Source organism: Stomoxys calcitrans, chromosome 1 (genome assembly GCF_963082655.1).
Source record: "Stomoxys calcitrans chromosome 1, idStoCalc2.1, whole genome shotgun sequence".
Classification (NCBI taxonomy): domain Eukaryota; kingdom Metazoa; phylum Arthropoda; class Insecta; order Diptera; family Muscidae; genus Stomoxys; species Stomoxys calcitrans.
Window position 1 is genome coordinate 215,823,293 of NC_081552.1, and position 23,327 is coordinate 215,846,619.

Below are 23,327 nucleotides of genomic sequence, written 5' to 3' on the forward strand. Positions count from 1 at the left end.
ATACATATTTCGAGTCTTAACTTTTATGCTTGCGGTTTTGTGTGCATTTAAAAAGCAAACTGCTCTCATATAGCAAAATTGTATGTGCATATAAATTACAGAAATGTCATGGTAATATCAACTTTCATTGCCATCAAAGTCATTGTGCAGTAAAACAGAGTAATGGGGGTAAACATCAAACGTTGCTGATATACATTTGTATGTGGGAAAATCCAGGGCATATCAATTTCGGAAAAAAATCAACATATACATATATGAAAATATTAAAAACTACTTTAAAGCACACGGACTGGGTTGGACCAAAACAGGGTTCTTTTAACTGCTGTTGTTGTAGCAGTGTGTTGTACACGAAGGCGGCAGCCTTTGCTAATGAAGGACTCTATCGGGTCAATCCGGTGCGTACAACCGACTTCCATGGTATTGGGTCCTTATTACTAATCAGGCTTGAGTCAAAATTACCGGACTTCATTTCTTATATTGGGTTCCCCAAAAAGTTATTGCGGATTTTTTAAAAGAAAGTAAATGCTTTTTTAATAAGACTTAGAATGAACTTTAATCAAATATACTTTTTTTAAAATGTTTTTCTAAAGCAAGCTAAAAGTAACAGCTGATAACTGACAGAAGAAAGAATGTAATTACAGAGTCACAAGCTGTGAAAAAATTTATCAACTCCGACTATATGAAAAATCCGCAATTACTTTTTGGGTAACCCAATATATAAAATTCAATTTATGTTTGTTCGGTGGTTTGTTTGTTTGTCTGGAGATGGGTGCCGTCTAATAGTAACCTAAAAACAAATAAAAAGTATTTAAGTGTGGAATACGATTCTGATATCCAAATGTGGAACTAAATGTTTGGGTGCGCGCCTCTCCCAAAATAAGCCCCTAACAGGACAAATTTACGACCATTGCAATATGGGTCTCAAATGAAAGGTCTTTCGAAGTAAAGCACGAATCTGAAATCAATATGCCGAAAAAAGTGTCTATGGGGCCACTTTTTGCTGAAAATTGCAACATGGGGCTCAAATAAGAGGTATTTTAGAGTAAAACACGAGTGTGATATATATTTTCAGGGTCAAGTCACTGAGTAGCCGCCCCATCCCCCAAACCGGTCATGTTTGAAGACTATGGAAATATGAGGCTCAAATGAAAGGTATTTGTGGGTAAACCACGAATCTTATATCAACATTCGGGACCAACTGTATCGGGGACGTCCCACCGCCACAACACCACCCAAACAGGACGTACTTGCTCACCAAGACAATTTGGGTCTTAAAGAGGGTGGAGCTCTATATTGATAGTTTTTAAGGCCCGTACCCCGAACCGAACATACTGCTGACATTTGCATTGAGGGGTTTAAACGAAAGGTATTTGAGATTAGAAAACGAATTTGATATACAATTTTGAGGAGAATGACAATTTGGGATTCAAATAAATGGTATTTAAGAGTAGAGCACAATGCTGATATATTTTCAGGGCTATGTCTTTGGGGGAACACCCCACTCCCCAAAACACCCCTTAATCGGGCATGCCGATGTGGGGCTCAAATGAAAGGTATTTGGGAGTAGAACACAAAATTGATAACCAATTTCGGGAAAAATTTTCTGGGCGTCTGCCAACTGCAAAAAATGCAAATTACATTCCACTAAGGAACAGGGGCAAACTTCTCTACCTCTTTCCCAAAACAACCCCAAAGAGTACAAATTTACTGACCATGCCAATATCTGACATTACAACAAGGTTTGTGGAGACAACAATTTTGTTCTACTGAAAAAGGAAAACAGATGTGACTGCTGTTTTAGTAAATATTTCGCCATTTCCGTCTTTTTAATGACCACGCGGCAGAATTATTGCGAACTAATTGGGAAAAAAAAACAATTTTTCGAGCGCAATTCTTATCCGATTTGTCTGAAATTTTGCACAATGTCTTCTGTTTACCTCCAACGTACGTAACAAGTATGGTTTGAATCGGTCCATTATAGCTCCCATATAAAACAATATCCCGATTGCACTTATTGAGCCCCTAGAGGGTGCAATTCTTATTCGATTTGGCTAAAATTTTGCACAATGACTTCTACCATGAACTCCAATATCCATACCGATATATAGCTCCCATGTAACCCTATCAATTGAGTTGGAATTTTGAGCAACTACAAGAAGCAATTCTTATTCACTTAATGCTTGGCCTCCCGTTACCCTTTTTAAAAGAAATCGTTCAGAAAACAAATACAAACCATGGGTGGTACACAAAAACACGTATAAGTGTGCTAAGTTCGGCCGGGCCGAATTTTGGTTGCCCACCACCATGGATTCTGCTAAAATATGGGAGCTATATCTTGTTATAGACCGATTAGGACACTACATGCAAAATTTCAACCAAATCGGATAAAAATCGCGGCTTGTAAGGGTTCAAGAAGTCCAATCGGGAGATCGGTTTTTAAGGGAGCTATACCATGTTCTTGGCCGATTTGAACGGTACTTGGCACAGTTATTGGAAGTCAAAGTAGAACACTATGTGCAAAGTTTCAGCCAAATTGCAGCTTCTAGGGACTCAGGAAGTCAAAGCTGGAAATCGGTTTATATGGGAGATTGATTTGGACCGTACTTGGCTCCGTTGTGGGGAGACATAACAGAATACTATATGTAAAATGTCAGCCAAATCGGATGAAAATTGAGGGGCTCAGGCAGTCAAATCGGGAGATCAGTTTATATGGGAGATATATCAGGTTCTTGACCGATTTGGACCGTACTTGTCACAGTGATTGCAGAACACTATGTACAAAATTTCAGCATAGCAGAACACTATATGCAAAACTTCAGCTAAATCGGACAAACATTGTGGCTTCCATTGGCTCAAGAAGTCAAATCGGGTTTTATATGGGAGTTGTATCCAAATCTGAACCGATATGGCCCCTTTGCAATCCCCAACGACCTACATCAATATAAGGTCTCTGTGCAAAACTTCAAGCGGTTAGCTCTACGCGTTCGACCGCTATCGTGATTTCGACAGACGGACGGACGAACATGGCTTGTTCGAATCAGATTTCGCGACGATCAAGAATATATATACATAATGGGGTCCTAGATCAATATTTCGAAGTATTACAAACGGAATGACTAGATTAGTATACCCCCATCCTATGGTGGTGGGTATAATAAAACTAGTATATGTGCTTGTTGGTGTAGGCTATTATATAGTCGTCTTCGCCCGACTTTAGCCTTTTCTTACTGGTTACTTATTTTCCCTGTATACGCCAATGCCAAGCCTATTCCAATTCAAAATATATTCATTAGTCACATAACCCATTTAATTCAAATTTATCCCTACTACCAATTCCAAATGGAAGAAAATCAAATCATATGCTTGAAAGACATTCATAAAAGGATTTATTTCCATCTCAACATTTAGCATATTTACCCCAACTAATATACCAAGCAAGCAACCACTCCTGTAGAGTTGACAAAATAGACACATACATAGGTACATACATACATACATATATTCTCGTATAATATAAAGAGACCAACAACATAAATATGCTAATTTGTTGTATGTATGTTCTTGTGAAAATCTCTGTTATATTTTGTCATATTTCTGTAAACATTCTCTCGGTTATGTGGACAATAAAAGCCACCATGACAACGGTCACAGAGAACGTTTTAAGCAAAACCAAACCAAAACAAAAGGGGGAACCTTAGCGAACCCAACTCTAGACAAGGACAATTTCAAACGGAATATGATTAAGTTCAAAACATACATAAACAAGCACAATAACAAAAACAACAGCACAAAAATGCACAACAACATCATGGTGAACAAAATATAAAACAGCTCCGTTGTACTACTAATGCTGAATCACATGCCGAGTGCTGAGTGCCACAACAAAGCATTAACATGAGGACATTTATATTCGAATATTTTTCTCCATTTTATGCGAACATGACCCCAATGCCACCCATTATTGGCCCACCCACTTTCAGTTTTAAATGATTTTTCCTTCGAGAAGGTTACCCTAATGCCTAGGAGAAGCTACTGCTTAAATTCAAAGAATACTACTTGGCTTTAAAAGAGGGACCGACTCTGTGTGTGTCATAACAAGCATTGACTCTCTCGTTGTTGTTGGTGAAATTGAATAAACGAACAAAGAAATAAAATAAAATTACATGAAGATGCGATGAAAGCTCAGACAATGAAAAGCGGAGAAGAAAAATGAATAGCAAGGGGGAGAAACAAAAAAAAACAACTTAACTTATGATTATACGCCCTCTCTTAGTTAAGCAAACGGCATTCATAATTTTGCCACATTCTCCGTATACTGTGGGCAGGTTCCCAGTAGTGCAGGCCACTAGTTCTAAACCCCTGTATTCTCTAGCTCCAAAGTAATCAGGACAAGTTCCACTTTTGTTTACTTTCTGTGTAAACAATTGGTGAATTTAACATGGGTTTGTCATTGGAGTAACCAGTTGAACCTGGAACTAGTGATTTTGCTAATTTCAACAAACTAGTTTCGTAATAAATATCTTGTGACATTTGTCAATGTTTGAAAAAATATTTTTATACCCACAACAATAGAATTCCGTTTCTAACACCTCGAAATATCCGCCTAATACCCCATTAAGTATCGTCTCGACGTTCTGAGTCGATCTAGCCATGTCCGTCCGTCTGTCGAAATCACGATAGCGGTCGAACGCGTAAAGCTAATATTGATGTAGATCATTGGAGATTGCAAATGTGCCATATCAATTCAGATTTAGATATAGCTTCCATATAAACCGATCTCCCGATTTGATTTCGTGAGCGACTGGAAGCCGCAATTTTTTGTCCGATTTTGCTAAAATTTTGCACATAGTTTTCTGTTATGACTTCCAACAACTGTGGCTAGACCGTCCAAATCGGCCTATAATCTGACATAGCTCCCATAAAAACCGATTCGGCTTCTGATCCCTTACAAGCCACAATTTTTGTCCGATTTGGCAGGTTAAAGGTTGATTTGGACGGTATTTGTCACAATTGTTGAATGTCATAACAGAACACTACATGCAAAATTTAAGTCAAATCGGACAAGAATTGCGTCCTCTAGAGGCTCAAGCAATCAAGATCCTAGATCGGTAGCTATATCAAAACATGGACCGATTTGCCCCATTTACAATCCCAACTAATAAAAAGTATTTGTGCAAAATTTTAATCGGCTAGCTTCACTGCTTCGAATGTTAGCGTGCTTTCGACAGGCAGACGTGGCTAGAGCGACTTAAAATGACATTACGATCAAGAATGTCTATACTTTATTGGGTCTCAGACGCATATTTCGAGGTGTTTCAATCAAAATGACGAAATTAGTATACCCCCATTCAATGGTAATGGGGGGTATACAAACATGTAAAAAGGCATTAAGTTCGGCCGGGCCGAACTTTGGATACTAGGTTATATATGGAAACCCCCTTTCGTCGCAATCCGTTGAAAATTGCATAACGTATGCACCCAAATTCGACCTGGATATTGAGTGGTCTTATAAATATAAGTCACTGTTGAATTTTTTATTTCAAATTTCAACAAAACCTGGTAATATATAAAGCTTTTATGAGCTTCAGACCCTTAATCAGCACATCGGTCTATATGACAGCTTTATTTAAATACTGTCCAGTCTTTCCCATATTTGGTGCAGATGGCGGGTGGCCTAAAACTACTTAATGTTTCAAATTTCAGCGAAATCTAATGAAAAATAAAGCTTTTATTCGCTTCAGACAATTTATCGGGATATCTGTCTGTATGGCAGCTATATCTAAATATAGTCCGATCCGAACCATATTTGAGACGGGTGTCGGGAGAACTAAGACTTCCAACTGTTTCAAATTTCAGCGAAAACGGCTAATAAATAAAGCTTTTATGGGCTTCAGACCCTTTATCGGCAGATCGGTATACATGGCAGCTATATATAAATATAGTCCGATATGGACCATATTTGGGTCAGATGTCGGGAGGCCGCAAACTACTCACCGTTTCAAATTTCAGCAAAATTGGATGAAAAATAAGGCATTTATAGGCATTAAACCCTTTATCGGAAAATCGGTCTATATAGCAGCTATATCCAAATATGGTCCGATTTGGTCCGTTCAAGAACTTAACTAGCGTGCATCAAAAAGACGTATCTGTGTCAAATGTCAGCTCATTATCTCAATTTTTAAGGCTGTATAGTGATTACAACGGACGGACGGACAGACGGACGGACAGCCACCCGGACATCGTTAAATCGTCTTAGAATTTACGATGATCCGAAATATATATACTTTGTAGGGTCGGAAATTGATATTGCAAAAAACCCCCTATCCTACGGTGGTGGGTATAAAAATTAGAAATCACTTTTAAAATTAATGATCCGGAGACCGGTTTATATGGAAGCTATATCAGGTTACAGACCGATTGGGACCGTACTTCACATAGTTGTTGGAAGTCAGAACAAAGCACTACTTGCTCAATTTCAGCCAAATCGGACAATAATTGCGACTTCCAGGGCCAATTTGCAATCTCCAACGAAATTAATCAATAGTTAGTATCTGTGCAAAATTTCAAGCGGCTGGTTTTACGCGTTCGACCACTATCGTGATTTCGACAGACGGATGTATATGGCCAGATCGACTTTGAACGTCGATTCGATCAAGAATATATATACTTTATGGGGTCGTAGACGAATATTTCGTTGTTGCAAACGGAATGACTAAATTAGTATACCCCCATCCAATGGTGGTGCGTATAACATAATGTTAGTAATCAAATTTGGAATGGGGTGCCTATGGGGGCCGCCCTATTTCAAAACCCGCCAAAGGTATATGTACTAGATCAACCATGACACTATGGCATTCAAACAAAAAGTATTTGAGAGTAGAAAAGTAATCTGATGTGTAAATTGTTTGTGGCCAGTGTATAGTCCTATGCACACTAAGTTCAGTGTTTATAGGCAGCCCAACCGTCATGGATTCCGCTAAAAATTTACTCTCATTAACTGAGTTTGTATTGTATTTAAACTATGTTGGTCTCAAGTAGTCTTATCGGGATATCGGTACTTAGTGGGGCCTATATCATCATATTGACCTGTTCGGATAAAACTTAGTACTAATGTTGTACGTTTTAAAATAGGGTTTTGGGCCAAATTTCAGCCAAATCAGGTGAAAATTACGGCTTCTAATGGCCTTAGAAGTCATATACGGGGATTGGTTTATATGGGGGCTATATCTGTTTATAGACCGATTCGGATCATACTTGGCATGGATGTTGAAAGTCATAACACTAGTCTTTGTTCATAATTTCAACCAAATCGGATGAGGCTTCTAAGGGCTCAAGTATTTAAATCCGGGGATCGGTTTATATGGGGGCTATGTCTTTTTAGAGACCGATTCGAATCATACTACGCATGGATATTGGAAGTCATAACTCAAGCATTTGATCCAAATTTCAGCCAAATCGGATGAAAATTGAGGCTTCTAAATGCTCAAGAAGTCAAATCGGGGGATCGGTTTATATGGGATCCATATCTGTTTATAGACCGATTCGAATCATACCTGTCATGGATGTTTTAAGTCATAATACAAGTACCTCATCCAAATTTCAGTCAAATCGAATGAAAATTGAGGCTTCTAAGAGCTTAAGAAGTCAAATCCGGGGATCGGTTTCTATTGGGGCTATATCTGTTTATTGACCGAACATATATATAGGAACTATATCTAATTCTGAACCGATTTCGAGTAAACTTCTCAAATAATGTGGTAATCTTCGAGGAAAGCGTTATGCAAAATTTTGGGAGGATTGGTTAAACAATGCGCTTGCAGTAGCTCTTGGGATGACAATCTGGCGATATACATATATGACAGCTACATCTAAATCTGGGCCGATTTCTATGAAATTCACCAGTAATATCGAGAGTCATAAGAAAATCCATTCTGCAAAATTTCGAAAGAATCCGTTTTATTGAATCCGTTTAAAATTGAGCACTTTCTCGCAATATTTCTCAAAATCGGGCGTACGTGTATATATGGGAGCTATATCTAAATCTGAACCGATTTCAAGCAAACTTCTCAGATACTGTGGCAGTCGTCGAGGAAAGCGTTTTGAAAAATTTTGGCAACATGGGTCAATAAATTCGCTTGCTGTGACTCCACAAATTAAAATCGGGCGATGTATATATGAGAACTATATATAAATCTGGACCGATTTTCAAGAACCTCACTAGTAAGTAGTCGAGAGTTAAGACCAAATGCTTCCTGCCAAATTTTGAGAGAATCGGTTAACAAATGACCATTTAATTACATTATTACTGAAAATCGGACGAAAATATATAAAGGAGCTATATCCAAATCTGAACCGATTTTTCCAATTTCAATAGTCGTCGTCTCTAGGCCGGAAAACATGCCTGCACCAAATTTAAACCCGATCGGGTGAAAACTGCGACATGTACTTTGTACACAAATTAACATGTACAGACGGACAGACAGACAGACGAACGTAGCTAAATGGTATCAGAAAGTGATTCTGAGTCGATCGGTATTCTTATCAATGGGTCTATCTCTCTTCCTTTTGGGTGTTACAAACAAATTCACAAAGTTATAATACCCTGTACCACAATAGTGGTGTAGGGCATATACAACACCATTAAAGGTACTTTTGTCTATAAAAATTTATTTAAATATAAAATACCAAAGTACCAAATTTATCATCCCTGATACAAGTAAACGTCTTACAAACACACATGTAACAAGCTGGAACTCGGGTAAACGAAAGGTATACTGTTTAAAAATATTTTATGGTAAAAGAAGGTGGAATGGGTGCACAATACCTTCTGAACAACGCAATATGTAGTCCTGGTCCATTGGCCACACCAATACATGCAGCGTTGGATAAGCGGCCCAGGGGCGGATGGATATCTAAAAGCAGAATTGTGTAAGGTTATGCTTTTGAAAAATGTTTACACACAACATCCTTATAGGTCAACCACTTTTCAAATGAAGTACATTGAGGAGAGCACACACACACACACATTATTGTTAAATTTCATTTCGCCGGGGATTGGAATGTTGAAGTAGCCAGGTAACCAGTTACCAACACACATACATAGGCATACTCAAGTATAGGTATAGGAATACCTATTCCCAACGTATGCATATGACATGCGGGGGAATAACAAGAGTAGCTAATGCATGGTGTTTAACTTTTGTATGCCTTCCTGTATCCATGCAGTAAGAACTCATGAATGAATTTAAACGAAAATCTTCCCATTCAATTAGAGTTCAGATTGCAAAAAATTAAATCAAATGATTCTCGAAGGTAATTTAAAGAACTTTTCAACTAAGCATTATTGTACACCTTTACCTTTAGAAAGAAATTTCAGGTTTGTTTTGTTATTATTGTAAATAGACCCCTTAAACTTTGAACAACACTCTGCTAGAGTCAGAAACAAAAGATGGCTTATAGGGAATACAAAATCTCTTGAGCGCTTTAGAAACAACGAAGGGCACTTAAGTGGCATAAACAACAAAAACTAAAAAAAAATCAATACGAGTATATTATTTTTTGTATGAAAAATAAATGTTGCCAAGTATTCTATGAACAAATTTTATTTCAGAACTGTTTTATGAAAATAGGAGGCCACCGTAGCGCAGAGGTTAGCATGTCCGCCTATGACGCTGAACGCCTGGGTTCGAATCCTGGCGAGACCATCAGAAAAAAATTTCAACGGTGGTTTTCCCCTCCTAATGTTGGCAACATTTGTGAGGTACTATGCCATGTAAAACTTCTTTCCAAAGAGGTGTCGCCCTGCGGCACGCTGTTCGGACTCGGCTATAAAAAGGAGGCCCAAAGAGCTTAAATGTGAATCGCACTGCACTCATTGATATGTGAGAAGTTTGCCCCTGTTCCTTAGTGGAATGTTCATGGGCAAAATTTGCAATTTTTTTATGAAAATAACTCATCGACGCATGCAACAACTGAATCCAAATCGAAAATTCCTGGTACAAGTTCTATAACTTTTGAACAAACATCTAGGAAAATTTTTAAGTTTTATGTATGCTTTCAAGAAGAGAGATCCTAGGCCAGACTCGTAGTTGGTGAATTTTTATTAATTCGGATATCAAAATTGCAAACATTTTTACACATAAGACCGAAGTAGGGGGTATATTCGTTTTGTCATTCCGCTTGCAATACTTTGAAATATCCATTACCGACCCTTAAAGTATATTCTTGATTCTCGTGAAATTCTAATAAGATGTAGCCATGTTCGTTCGTCCGTCTGCTGCAATCTCATTACAGCTCTTAACCAGTAAGGAAGGCCAAAATTCGGGCGGTGACAGTCGGCACCGCCCGAAAATTGGCAAGAATGGTCAAAAATGCGCTTGCATTGGCACTTGGAGTGAAAATCTCGCGCTATACATATATGACAGCTATATCTAAATCTGAACCGATTTCTATGAAAGTCACCAGTAACGTTGAGAGTCGTAAGAAAATCCTTCCTGCCAAATTTCAAGAGAATCGGTAAGCAAATGCGCACTTAATTGCAATATTTCTCAAAATCGAACGAACGTATATATCGGATCTACAATATATCTAAATATGAACCGATTTGGAGCACACTTCACAGATACTGTTGTAGTTGTCGCGGAAAGCGCTGTAAAAAATTTTTGCAAGATTGGTCAATAAATGCACTTGCAGCGGCTCTGGAAGTGAAAATCGGGATATACATATGTGGCAGCTATATCTACATTTGAACCGATTTCTATGAAATTCACCAGTAATTTCGAAAGTTATAAGAAAGTCCCTCCTATGAAATCATGAGACAATCGGTTAACAAATTAACTCTTTATTGCCATATTTCTCAAAATCGACAAACTTATATATGGGAGCTATATCTAAATCTGAACCGATTTCGATTAAACTTCTTAGATATTATGGTAAATATCGAGGAAAGCATTGTGTGAAATTTTAGCAAGATGGGTCAATAAATGCGCTTGCTGTGTCTCTTGAAGTTAAAATCGGACGCAATTTATATATGGGAGCTATATCTAAATCTGAACCGATTTCCATGAAATTCACAAATACTGTCGAGAGTCAAGAAAAAATCCTTACGGATCGGTTTACAAATGACCATTTTATTACGATATTACTGCAAATAGGACGAACATATATATGGGAGCAATACTTAAGTCTGAACCGATTTCAAGCAAACTTTACAGGCATTGAGGAAGTCATCAAGGAAAACGTTGTACGAAGTTATAGGAAGATGGTCAATAAATGCGCTTGCAGTGGCTGTAGGAGTGAAAATCGAGCGATATATATAAATGTATGAGAGCTATATCTAAATTTGATCCGATTTATATGAAATTCACCAGTAAGGTCGTAAGAAAATCCTTCCTGCCAAAAATTACCATTTTATTACATTACCATTTTATTGCATTATAACTGCAAATCGGACGAACATATATATAGGAGCTATATCCAAATCTGAACCGATTTTTCCAATTTCAATAGGCTTCGTCTCTAGGTCGAAAAACGTGCCTGTATCAAATTTTAAGACGATCGGATGAAAACTGCGACCTACACTTTGTACTCAAATTAACATGCACAGACGGACAGACATAACTAAATCGTATCAGAAAGTGATTCTGAGTCGATCGGTATACTTATCAATGGGTCAATCTCACATTCTTCTGGGTGTTACAAACAAATGCACTTAGTTACAATATCCTGTACCACAGTAGTGGTGTAGGGTATACAAATGGAGATAATTAACCCAGCACAGAATCTTTTTTTATACCCACCACCGTAGGATAGGGGGTATATTCATTTAGTCATTACGTTTGCAACACATCGAAATATCATTTTCCGTCCGTCTGTTGTAATCACACTTCAGCCTTCCAAAATTGAGACATTGAGCCGAAATTTGACAGATACGTCTTTTTGATGCACGCTGGTTAAGTTTTTGAACCAGGTAAATCGGACCATATTCGGATATAGCTGCTTATAGACCGATCTGCCGATAAAAGGTCTAATGCACATTAATGCTTTATTTGTATCCGATTTCGCGGATATTTGAAACAGTGAGTGTTTTCCGGCCTCACGACATCTGACCCAAATTTGGTTTAGATCCAACTATATTCAGATAAAACTGCCATACAGACCGATCTGCCGATAAAGGGTCTGAAGCTCATAAAAGCTATATTTATTAGCCGATTTCGCTGAAATTTGAAACGGTGAGTTATTTTAAGCCTCCCGATATCTGACCTAAATATGGTTTAGGTCGGACTACATTTGGATATAGCTGCCTTACGAACCGGTCTGCCGATAAGGGGTCTGAAGCCCATAAAAGCTTTATTCATTACCCGATTTAGCTGGAATTTGACACAGTGAGTTTCTTTGAGCCTCCTAATAATCGACTTTAATATGGTTTAGATCGGACTTTATTTAGATATAGCTGCCGTATAGGCCGATGTGCCGTTTGAGGGTCTGGAACCCATTGAAGCTGCATTTATTACCCAATTTTGCTAAATCTTGAATCCGTGAGTTGTTTAAGGCCTCCCGACAGCTGACCCAAATATAGTTTAGATCCGACTATATTTAGATATAGCTGCCATACAGACCGATATGCCGATTAAGAGTCTGAAGCTCATAAAAGCTTTTTAATACCCGATTTCGTTGAAATTTGAAACAGTGAGTTGTTTTTAGCATCCCGATATCCGGCCCATATACGTTTCAGATTGAACTTTGTTTAGATATAGCTGTCATTTGGACCGAACCCGCAATTGAGACCCGCAATCTGACCAAATATGGTAAAGATCGGACTGTATTTAGATATAGCTGTCTTATAGACCGATATGCCGATTAAGGGTCCGAAGCTCATAAAAGCTTTATTACTTTATTATTATTTATTAGCAGATTTCGTTGAAAATTTAAATAGTGAGTTCTTTAAAGCCACCCGACATCCGACCGAAATATGAGTCAGATCAGACTATATAAATATTGCTGTCATATAGACCGATCTTCCAATTCAGGGAGGGTCTTAATCCCATAAAAAGCAGATTTATGGTCTGAAAATGTTACTGGTATAAAAGTACTCGGGACCTGAATATAAATATCAGATGGGCACAACAAGGGTATCAAATGAAAGGTATTGGAGACTCGAAAACGAATATGGTATTAAAATTTGGGTACAAGTACCCAGCAGGCCCCCCAACCCCAAAAGTCCTCTAAACAGATCTATTCGAAGTTCATGCTAATATGCCTAATACCTTTCAAATGAAAGGCATTAGGCAGTAGGTTACAAATATGGCATAAAACATTAGGTCCAAGTAACGGGAGGTCGCCCACCTCCAAATACACCCAAATGGGCATATTAGCCGACCATGGCTAAATGGGACTCAAATGAGAGGTATTTGGGAGTAGATTACGAATATGACATTAAAATTTGCGTTCAAGTCTAGGTGGCGCTTTTCCTCCTAAAGATACGTCAAATGGGTTATTTGACCTATGATGACAATATGGGACTCAAATGAAAGGGCAGAAAACAAATTTGATATCCAATTTTCGAGCCAAGTGTTTTGGGGTACGCCCTAAAGCACCCCCTAAACTGAACTTCATTTCCGTTGGGAATAAAGAACCAATTTGATATCTATTTTCAGTGCAAAGTGCCAGTGGCCGCAAATTTAAGGGATTTGGAAGTGCAGCACGAATTTGATATCCATATTTGAGTCGAAATATCTAAGCCATCCCTCCCCAAATCAGAACATTACCCTAAGGAAGAACATTACCATCAGGAACCGAGAAGGGGTAAATTCTCACAATGAGTGCTTTCCGATTCAAATTTAAACTTAATGATAAGGGACCTTTTTTATAGCCGAGTCCGAATGGCGTCCCGCAGTGCGACAGCTCTTTGGGGAAACATTTTTAAATGACCATGCATGGCATTGTACCCCGCAAATGTCGCCAACATTAAGAGGGGATAAACACCGCTTTGTCCGATGTTCTCGCTAGGATTCGAAGGCGTTCATCGTCATAGGCGACAATGGCACGAATTCGATATCCGCATTCAGGGCGAAGTGTCCCCACCCTAAATAGATATTAGAGATTTAAAGAAGGCGCAGCGGAGTGGGCCCGGTTCGAATAGTATTTCAAAAATAGATTGAAAGAAAATCAACGTTTTTATACCCTCCACCATAAGATGGGGGGTATACTAATTTCGTCATTCTGCTTGTAACTACTCGAAATATTCGTCTGAGACCCCATAAAGTATATTCTTGATCGTCGCGACATTTTATGTCGATCTAGCCATGTCCGTCCGTTTGTCTGTCCGTCCGTCCGTCTGTCTGTCCGTCCGTCCGTCCGTCTGTCTGTCGAAAGCACGCTAACTTCCGAAGGAGTAAAGCTAGCCGCTTGAAATTTTGCACAAATACTTCTTATTAGTGTAGGTCGGTTGGTATTGTAAATGGACCATATCGGTCCATGTTTTGATATAGCTTCCATATAAACCGATCTTGGGTCTTGACTTCTTGAGCCTCTAGAGTGCGCAATTCTTATCCGATTGGAATGAAATTTTGCACGAAGTGTTTCGTTATGATATTCAATAAATGTGCCAAGTATGGTTCAAATCGGTACATAATCCGATATAGCTGCCATATAAACCGATCTTGGGTCTTGACTTCTTGAGCCTCTAGAGTGCGCAATTCTTATCCGATTGGAATGAAATTTTCACGAAGTGTTTTGTTATGATATCCAATAACTGTGCCAAGTATAGTTCAAATCGGTCCATAACCTGATATAGCTGACATATAAACCTGATATAGCTGACATATAAATACGACGGATTCTCTCATGACCATCAACAAACGTGTTTATTATGGTCTGAATCGATCTATAGCCCGATACAGATTCCATATAAATCGTTCTCTCTATTTTACTTTGTGAGCCCCAATGGGCCCAATTCTTATTCGAATTGGCTGAAATTTTACACCGGACCATATCTTGATATCGCTCTAATAGCAGAGCAAATCTTTTCTTATATCTTTTTTTTCCTAAGAAGAGATGCCGGGAGAAGAACTTGGCAAATGCGATCCATGGTGGAGGGTAGGTAAGATTCGACCCGGCCGAACTTATCAAGCTTTTACTTGTTTTCTATAAATTGATTTATTTTAAATGTTTTGTAAAAAATTCAAAATTCTATAAAAACAAAAATTATAAAAACATTCAATTAACGGCACATGTTCTATTATAACCACATTTTGCCTTGATCCAGCTTTAGCATTCATATTGTCTTCCAGTAAGCCATTTTTATTTTGACTTTTTCCAAGTTTCTTGTTGGACAGTCAGGCCTTAATTGAAACACTTTGTTAGATTTTTGCATTAAACTTTCATATTGCAACCTTCTCCACAATTAAACCTCTGCTGCATTTCAAGTTACCTGGGATTATGGTGACTGCAGAGAAAATGTGAAATGTGCAGACAGCTAGGACATCTGCTAAAGAATACATTTTAATTTGTGTGCTAAAACTTAGTATGTATGGGAAATAGCCAAATAACACAAAGGAGGGGCACAGAGAAAATGGCAAGGACAAATTGCAAATAGACAAATAAAGATAATTGAGTTCATGATGAAATCCAAAAAAAAAAGTAGAGACATAAAACAAAAGTCAACTCAAACCAGAGAGCAAGGACAAAAGACAAAATTGAAAATGGCAATTTCATCCATCACCTAGGAATATTTGATAGGCCTCTGTGCTAGTAATGCATTCCATGCTCATGTTGAGAAGGTGAGCGATGGCTGATTGCACCACCCCAACACTTTAGGCTCTTAAGTGTCATAGGCATTTAACCTGTCAGGACATTTGGCAATTTACTGCTGTCAAAATGTCAATTCCTATACTTCTAAGTTTTAAGGAAAACAATTTGTTGTTGTATCTATGTAGTTGTAGAGCATTCGTTTTGCCAAGTTTATAACACAAATCGGTCATTTGGCATTAGACAGAAATGGAAGCCAAACGAAATGGAAATGTAAGTTAGATGCACCGGAAAAAAGCATTTGGTTGTTCCAAATACAGCAGAAACCTTAATATTCTAATCCAGGGATGTGATTTCCATATTATCGAAATTCGAAAATACTGGGGATTTACAGCATTATTCTGTTTTTTTTATACCCACCACCATAGGATGGGGGTATATTAATCTAGTCATTTCGTTTGTAACTCCTCGAAATATTGAGTCGATCTAGCCATGTCCGTCTGTTGAAATCACGATAGAGGTCGAACGCGTAAGGCTAGCCGCTTGAAATTTTGCACAGATACTTCTTATTGATGTAGGTCGTTGGGAATTGCAAATGGCAAATATCGGTTCGGATTTTGATATAGCTCCCGTATAAACCGATCTCCTGATTTGACTTCTTGAGCCCCTGGAAGCCGCAGTTTTGTCAGTTAAGACTTCCAACAACAGTGCTGAGTACGGTTCAAATAGGTCAAGAACCTGATATAGCTCCCATATAAATCGATCTCCCGATTTGACTTCTTGAGGCCCTGGAATCCGAAATTTTTTTACGATTTGGCCGAAATTTTTCACATAGTGTTCTGTTGGTGCTCTCAAGAACTGTGCCAAGTTAGGTCCAAATCGGTCTATAACCAGATATAGCTCCCATATTTTAATAGAATTCGTGGTGGAGAGTTCACAAGATTCGGCCCGGTTGAAATTAGCTCGCTATTACATGTTTTTGATATCAAAAAATCAGGAATTGCCCTAAACAGGATTTTTTTCGCCACAATCTTCACTACTAAAATTTTTTGCTGCCTTAAAAACCGATTTCAGATCTTGACTTCTTGAGCCGCTAGAGGGCGAAATTATTATCCGTAGGAATATAATTGCGGAAGCCGCAGTATTTGTCAGTTAAGACTTCCAACAACAGTGCTGAGTACGGTTCAAATAGGTCAAGAACCTGATATAGCTCCCATACTCCCGATTTGACTTCTTGAGGCCCTGGAATCCGAATTTTTTTTACGATTTGGCCGAAATTTTTCACATAGTGTTCTGTTGGGGCTCTCAAGAACTGTGCCAAGTACGGTCCAAATCGGTCTATAACCAGATATAGCTCCCATATTTTAATAGAATTCATGGTGGAGAGTTCGCAAGATTCGGCCAGGCCGAACTTAGCACGCTTTTACTTGTTTTTGATATCAAAAAATCAGGAATTGCCCTAAACAGGATTTTTTTCGCCACAATTTTCACTACTGAAATTTTTGCTGCCTTAAAAACCGATTTCTGATCTTGACTTCTTGAGCCGCTAGAGGGCGCAATTATTATCCGATTTGGCTGAAATTTTGCATGAGGTGTTCCATTTTAACTTCCACCAACTGCGCCAACTACGGTCCCGATTTGTTCATAAGCTGATGTAGCTCCCATATAAACCGATCACGAATCTCGACTTCTTGAGCCGCTAGAGGGCTCAATTATTACCCGATTTGGCTAACATTTAGCATGAAGTGTTTTATTGCAACTTCCAACAACTGTGCTGAGTATGGTCCAAATTCGTCCATAATCTGATATAGCTGCCATATAATCCGGTTTGGGATCTTAACTTCTTAGGCCTCTTATTTGGGTGAAATTTTGCATGAGGTGTTCCATTTTAACTTCCAAAAACTGCGCTAAGTACGGTCCAGATGTGTTTATTACCTGATATAGCTCCCATATAAACCTATCGCTAGAGATGGGTTTATACCGGGTAAATACCCAACGCTTGGGTATTTGTTGGGTAAATACCGAATATATACCTTTTTTGAGTATTCATAATTTTGCAGATATCTTGGGTATAAAAATATTTTTAAAAAAATGTTTGATGATCTTTGTACGTAAACCTGACCTACTGATCTCATAAAATCGGTTTTTATTTATATGTAGCCGCTATATGGACATATATCCAGACTTAAAATCTTGAGGCAACAAATTGGTCATTTTTCATTCGATTTCGATGAAATTTGACACAGTGAATTCCGGTAGACCCCTATTCATTTCTGTGAAGTGCGCTTTAGATCGGATTATATTTGGATATAGGTGCCATTAGACCGACCACCTGATCTCCCGATAAGGGTATCGAGGCCATAAAAGATCAATTTATTACCATAAATCGATGAAATTTGCACAGTGTGTTCTAGTAGACCCCCTTCTTAATCCTGTCAAATATGGTACAGATCGGACCATATTTGGATATAGCTGCCATATCTCCCGATATTGTGTAATGATCCTATAAAAGGAACATTTTTCATCCTATTTCTATGAAATTTGGCAAAGCGAGTTCCGGTACCCCTCTAAACCTTTCTGTTGAATATCGTCCAGATCGGACAATATTTGGATATAGCTGCCATATAGACCGATCTCCCGATATGGAGTATTGAGCCCATAAAAGGAGCATTGTTCATCCGCATTTGATGAAATTTGAAACAGTGAGTTGATAGACCTCTACACCTGTTCAAATGACTTTGTCTCCAGCAGCCATACCAATTATGAATCAAATTGGTTTATAACTTGGTATAGCTCCAATAGCATAGTCATTCTTATCCATTATCATTTGTTTCCCTATAAAGAGATGTCGGGCAAAGAACTTTAGAAATGCGAATCATTGTGGAGGGTATATAAGATTCGGCCCGGCCGAACTTAGCACGCTTTTACTTGTATATTTTAATGATTTTTGCGAATTAGTCCAAAGAAAGACTTTTGGGGATACATGAGCAGAATATTCGAATTTGGGCTTGTCGTATGTCAAACCATTTGAACAACATTTCTTTTTTATTAACCTCCCAAAGGGGAGGGATACGGGCTGTTGACTATGAGAATGAATATCACTAGAATGAAAGTTTTTTTTTATTGATTACAGAAATGAAATCTACTGTGCATATGTTTGAATCTACTTTTTTCTGATTCAAGAACCTAAAAAAAAACCAAAATTGATTTAAACAAATTTCAATTGCAATTCATTTTGTTTAACTATCTTAACTTCCTAATGCCCTATATGTCTTTCTCATCATGTCCTTTCGTTTTTTTTTTTTTTTTGTTTCTTTCATTCATTTCAGATAACAATTTCATTTGTGACTGTCGCTTGCAATGGCTGTACGAATTGAAAAATCGCACTCGTTACCCACAGCTGCGTGACTCTTTGGAAGATTTTATTTGCACCTTGCAGGAGCCGCGTTTGCACAATTTCATTGAACCGGTGCCCAGTCATGTGTTGCAGCTGCTCAATGTGGGTGGCCTAAATTCGGGCGGCAGCAGCATCATCAGCTCGGACCAGTACGTGTCCAATGGCATGACAAACAAGAAACGTTTGGCCAAAAACCGTCAAGCATCGCAGAGACGAGGCAGCAGCAATAAATTTGATGGCCAAATGCAATTAACCGAAGATGTAGACCAACACCAAATGCCAGTGCAGAATTCGGCAACGCTGAAAAAGAAACGTGCCCTTACTTTGCCACACTATCAGAGCGAAACAATGGGAGCAGCAGGCATGGGTCCCAGTGCTGCCGCCAGCAGCAAGACCCCCATAGAGAGTCACTACATTTTCGGGGGACCCGATAGCAGCAGCAGTAGTAGTGGTGGTGTCGACTTGCACGGCGATTACTTTGAGGCTGGCAATGTGGGCCGTTTGTCTACGCATCCCGTCAAAATGGAAGACGAATTGGAGATGATGAAGCACATTGCCTTGTTCCAGCAAAACAATGACATTCTCTCGCCCAGCCATGACAATCATTTGGATGCCGTCGAGTTGGTGCCCAAACAGCCGCTGGGCATACAGGTGCGTCTCTTCATGCTGAAGGCCGATCGTTTGCCCTGCCACGAGGAGCTAAGTGATCCCACAGAATTGCCCCTGTCCCGCGATCTAATGGATGCACGCAGTAGTAATGTGCAGATACTGGCGCCTGGCGTCAATGCAGCCCCCAAAATGGCCGCCCCTGTGCACTGCATCCTTTTGCTGATATTAGCCATTGTGTATGGCACCCAGGTTGGTTAAGGTGCTGCAGCTAGAAGCCACCAAGCCGCCTTTTTTTTGAGTTTTGCAACTAAAAACTGCAGACGCTTTAGTTCTCATGTTTGTTTTTCTGTTCTAATTGTGTTTCATTCACCAGGGTTCAACTGAGGGTTTAACTAATTAATTTCTGGGGTCATATATACAACATGCATACATACACACACACACACACACAAAAACCATACATTTTTTCACCTAAAACCAAATAAAATTAAAAAAGAGGAAAAAAAGAATAAGAAAGAAAACCAAAAATGAAGAAATGAAGAAAAAAATAACAACAACAAAAAAGATAAGTCAAGAAAACCACAAAAACTTCTCAAAAAGAAATTATTTCAAAATTCACCTTGTGTTCTTATTGTATTGTACGAGTGTAAGTCCATTTTGTGTTGTGCTTTTTTTCTATAGTTGTACTATGTAATAATAATAATGATAATGATGAAAAAAAAAATATGAATGCAAATGAAGCAAACAAAAAAATATGTATGTAAGAGTGAATAAGTAAGGAAACAAAACGAGTATATATATAAATAAAATTACAAAAAAAAACACAATATGGGGCATTCCATGGATAAGGTGGATAGTTTAGAAAATAGATTTAAAGCTAGTTGTCTCTAACTAAACCTTTATCATATACAAATTCTTTACGTTTTTTTTTTTTTTCAATTCCTTCAAACTTGTCTTTGCTGTATAGAAAATTTGTTTTTAACTTTTTTATCCAAACATGGAAAAATTTCCTATTGAATTTTTTTTTGTCTACTGCTCGTTGTAGAAACCCCATAAAACCATAATTTTGTAGGTTCTTTAAAAGAATACCTATTTTTGCTTGGGCTATGAAAAATTGCTCCAATAGTATGCAAATACACGCCAAAGTTAATGCCATTTTTACCCAACCTTATTGTGAGCATTTAAACAATCTTCATATAATACCATCTGGACAGAGCCCGCTCCGCTGTGCCTAATATCTTTTTGGCGTGAACATCGAAAATTTTCAGCGGTGGTTATCCCCTTACTAATGCTGGCTAGATTTGTGAGGTACTTTGCCATGTAAAAATTTCTCCCCAAAGAGGTGTCGCACTGCGGCACGCCGTTCGGACTCGGCTGTAAAAAGGAGGCTCCTTATCATTGAGCTTAAAATTAAATCGGACAGCACTCATTGATATCTGAGAAGTTCGCACCAGTTCCTTAGTGGAATGTTTATGGGCAAATTTGCATTGGTTATCCCCTCTTAATGCTGGCGACATTTGCGAGGTACCATGCCATGTATAGTAAAAAAAAATGCTTCTCAACGAGGTGTCGCACTGCGGCACGCCGTTTGGACTCTGCTATAAAAAAGGTTCCTTATCGTTGATAAACTCAACTTGAGTCGGAAAGTATTCATTGATGTGTGAGAAGTTTTACTTTACTCCCAAATGACTTTCGTGATTGGTCTATATATCCATTTGGCGGGTTTTTGTCGGCCTCCGCGGCATCCTTCCCCAACAATAGAAACCATGTTTATTTTTTGGCGACTGTTAGAGTGCAAAAAATTTCGAACGTATCACATTACCAATCTCTGAGATCTGTTATTTTTATACCCTCCACCATAAGATGGGGGGTATACTAATATCGTCATTCTGTTTGTAACTACTCGAAATATTCGTCTGAGACCCCATAAAGTATATATATTCTTGATCGTCGCGACATTTTATGTCGAACTAGCCATGTCCGTCCGTCTGTCCGTCCGTCCGTCCGTCTGTCTGTCGAAAGCACGCTAACTTCCGAAGGTGTAAAACTAGCCGCTTGAAATTTTGCACAAATACTTCTTATTAGTGTAGGTCGGTTGGTATTGTAAATGGGCCATATCGGTCCATGTTTTGATATAGCTGCCATATAAACCGATCTTGGGTCTTGACTTCTTGAGCCTCTAGAGTGCGCAATTCTTATCCGATTGGAATGAAATTTTGCACGACGTGTTTTGTTATGATATCCAACCACTGTGCCAAGTACGGTTTGAATCGGTCCATAACCTGATGTAGCTGCCATATAAACCGATCTGGGGTCTTTACTTCTTGAGCCTCTAGAGTGCGCAATTCTTATCCGATTGGAATGAAATTTTGCACGACGTGTTTTGTTATGGTATCCAACAACCGTGCTAAGTATAGTTCAAATCGGTCCATAACCTGATATAGCTGTCATATAAACCGATCTTGGGTCTTGACTTCCTGAGCCTCTAGAGTGTGCAATTCTTGTCCGATTGGAATGAAATTTTGCACGACGTGTTTTGTTATAATATCCAACGACTGTGCCAAGTATGGTTCAAATCGGTCCATAACCTGATATAGCTGCCATATAAACCGATCTTGGGTCTTGACTTCTTGAGCCTCTAGAGTGCGCAATTCTTATCCGATTGGAATGAAATTTCGCACGACGTGTTTTGTCATTATATCCAACGACTGTGCTAAGTATGGTTCAAATGGGTCCATAACCTGATCTAGCTGCCATATAAACCGATCTTGGGGCTTGACTTCTTGAGCCTCTAGAGTGTGCAATTCTTGTCCGATTGGAATGAAATTTTGCACGACGTGTTTTGTTATAATATCCAACAACTGTGCTAAGTATGGTTTAAATCGGTCTATAAGCTGATAAAGCTGTCATATAAACCGATTTTGGGTCTTGACTTCTTAAGCCTCTAGAGGGCGCAATTCTTATCCGATTTGAATGAATTTTGGCACGACGTGTTTTGTTATGATATTCAATAACTGTGCCAAGTATGGTTCAAATCGGTTCATAACCTAATATAGCTGTCATATAAACCGATCTGGGATATTGACTTCTTGAGCCTCTAGAGGTCGCAATTATTATCCGATTTGACTGAAATTTTGTACGACGCATCCTCTCATGACTATCAACATACGTATTCATGATGGTCTGAATCTGTCTATAGCCCGATACAGCTCCCATATAAATCGATCTCTCTATTTTACTTCTTGAGCCCCCAAAGGGCGCAATTCTTATTCGAATTGGCTGACATTTTACACAGGTCTCCAACATATAATTTAGTTGTGGTCCAAACCGGACCATATCTTGATATCGCTCTAATAGCAGAGCAAATCTTTTTTTATATCCTGTTTCGCCTAAGAAGAGATGCCGGGAAAAGAACTCGACAAATGCGATCCATGGTGGAGGGTATATAAGATTCGGCCCGGCCGAACTTAGCACACTTTTACTTGTTATGTATAAGAAGATAAAGAGATACTAGGCAAAGACCTGACAAATGCCATCCATGGAGAAGGGTTTATAAGATTTGTCCCGTCCGAAC

The 23,327-nt window shown here is 38.7% G+C and overlaps 1 protein-coding gene across 3 annotated transcripts in view; it reads left to right on the plus strand.

Moving 5' to 3' along the window:
• LOC106093353 (connectin) overlaps positions 1 to 22,084 on the plus strand; it is a 468,933-nt gene extending 446,849 nt beyond the window's left edge. For all 3 annotated transcript variants that reach the window (XM_059360700.1, XM_059360701.1, XM_059360702.1), the window contains one exon: positions 19,077 to 22,084. In XM_059360700.1, coding sequence (XP_059216683.1) covers positions 19,077 to 20,011 — 935 coding nt within the window. In that variant the 3' untranslated portion in view covers positions 20,012 to 22,084. The remainder of the gene's footprint in view (positions 1 to 19,076) is intronic.
• The last annotated feature ends 1,243 nt before the right edge of the window (positions 22,085 to 23,327 follow it).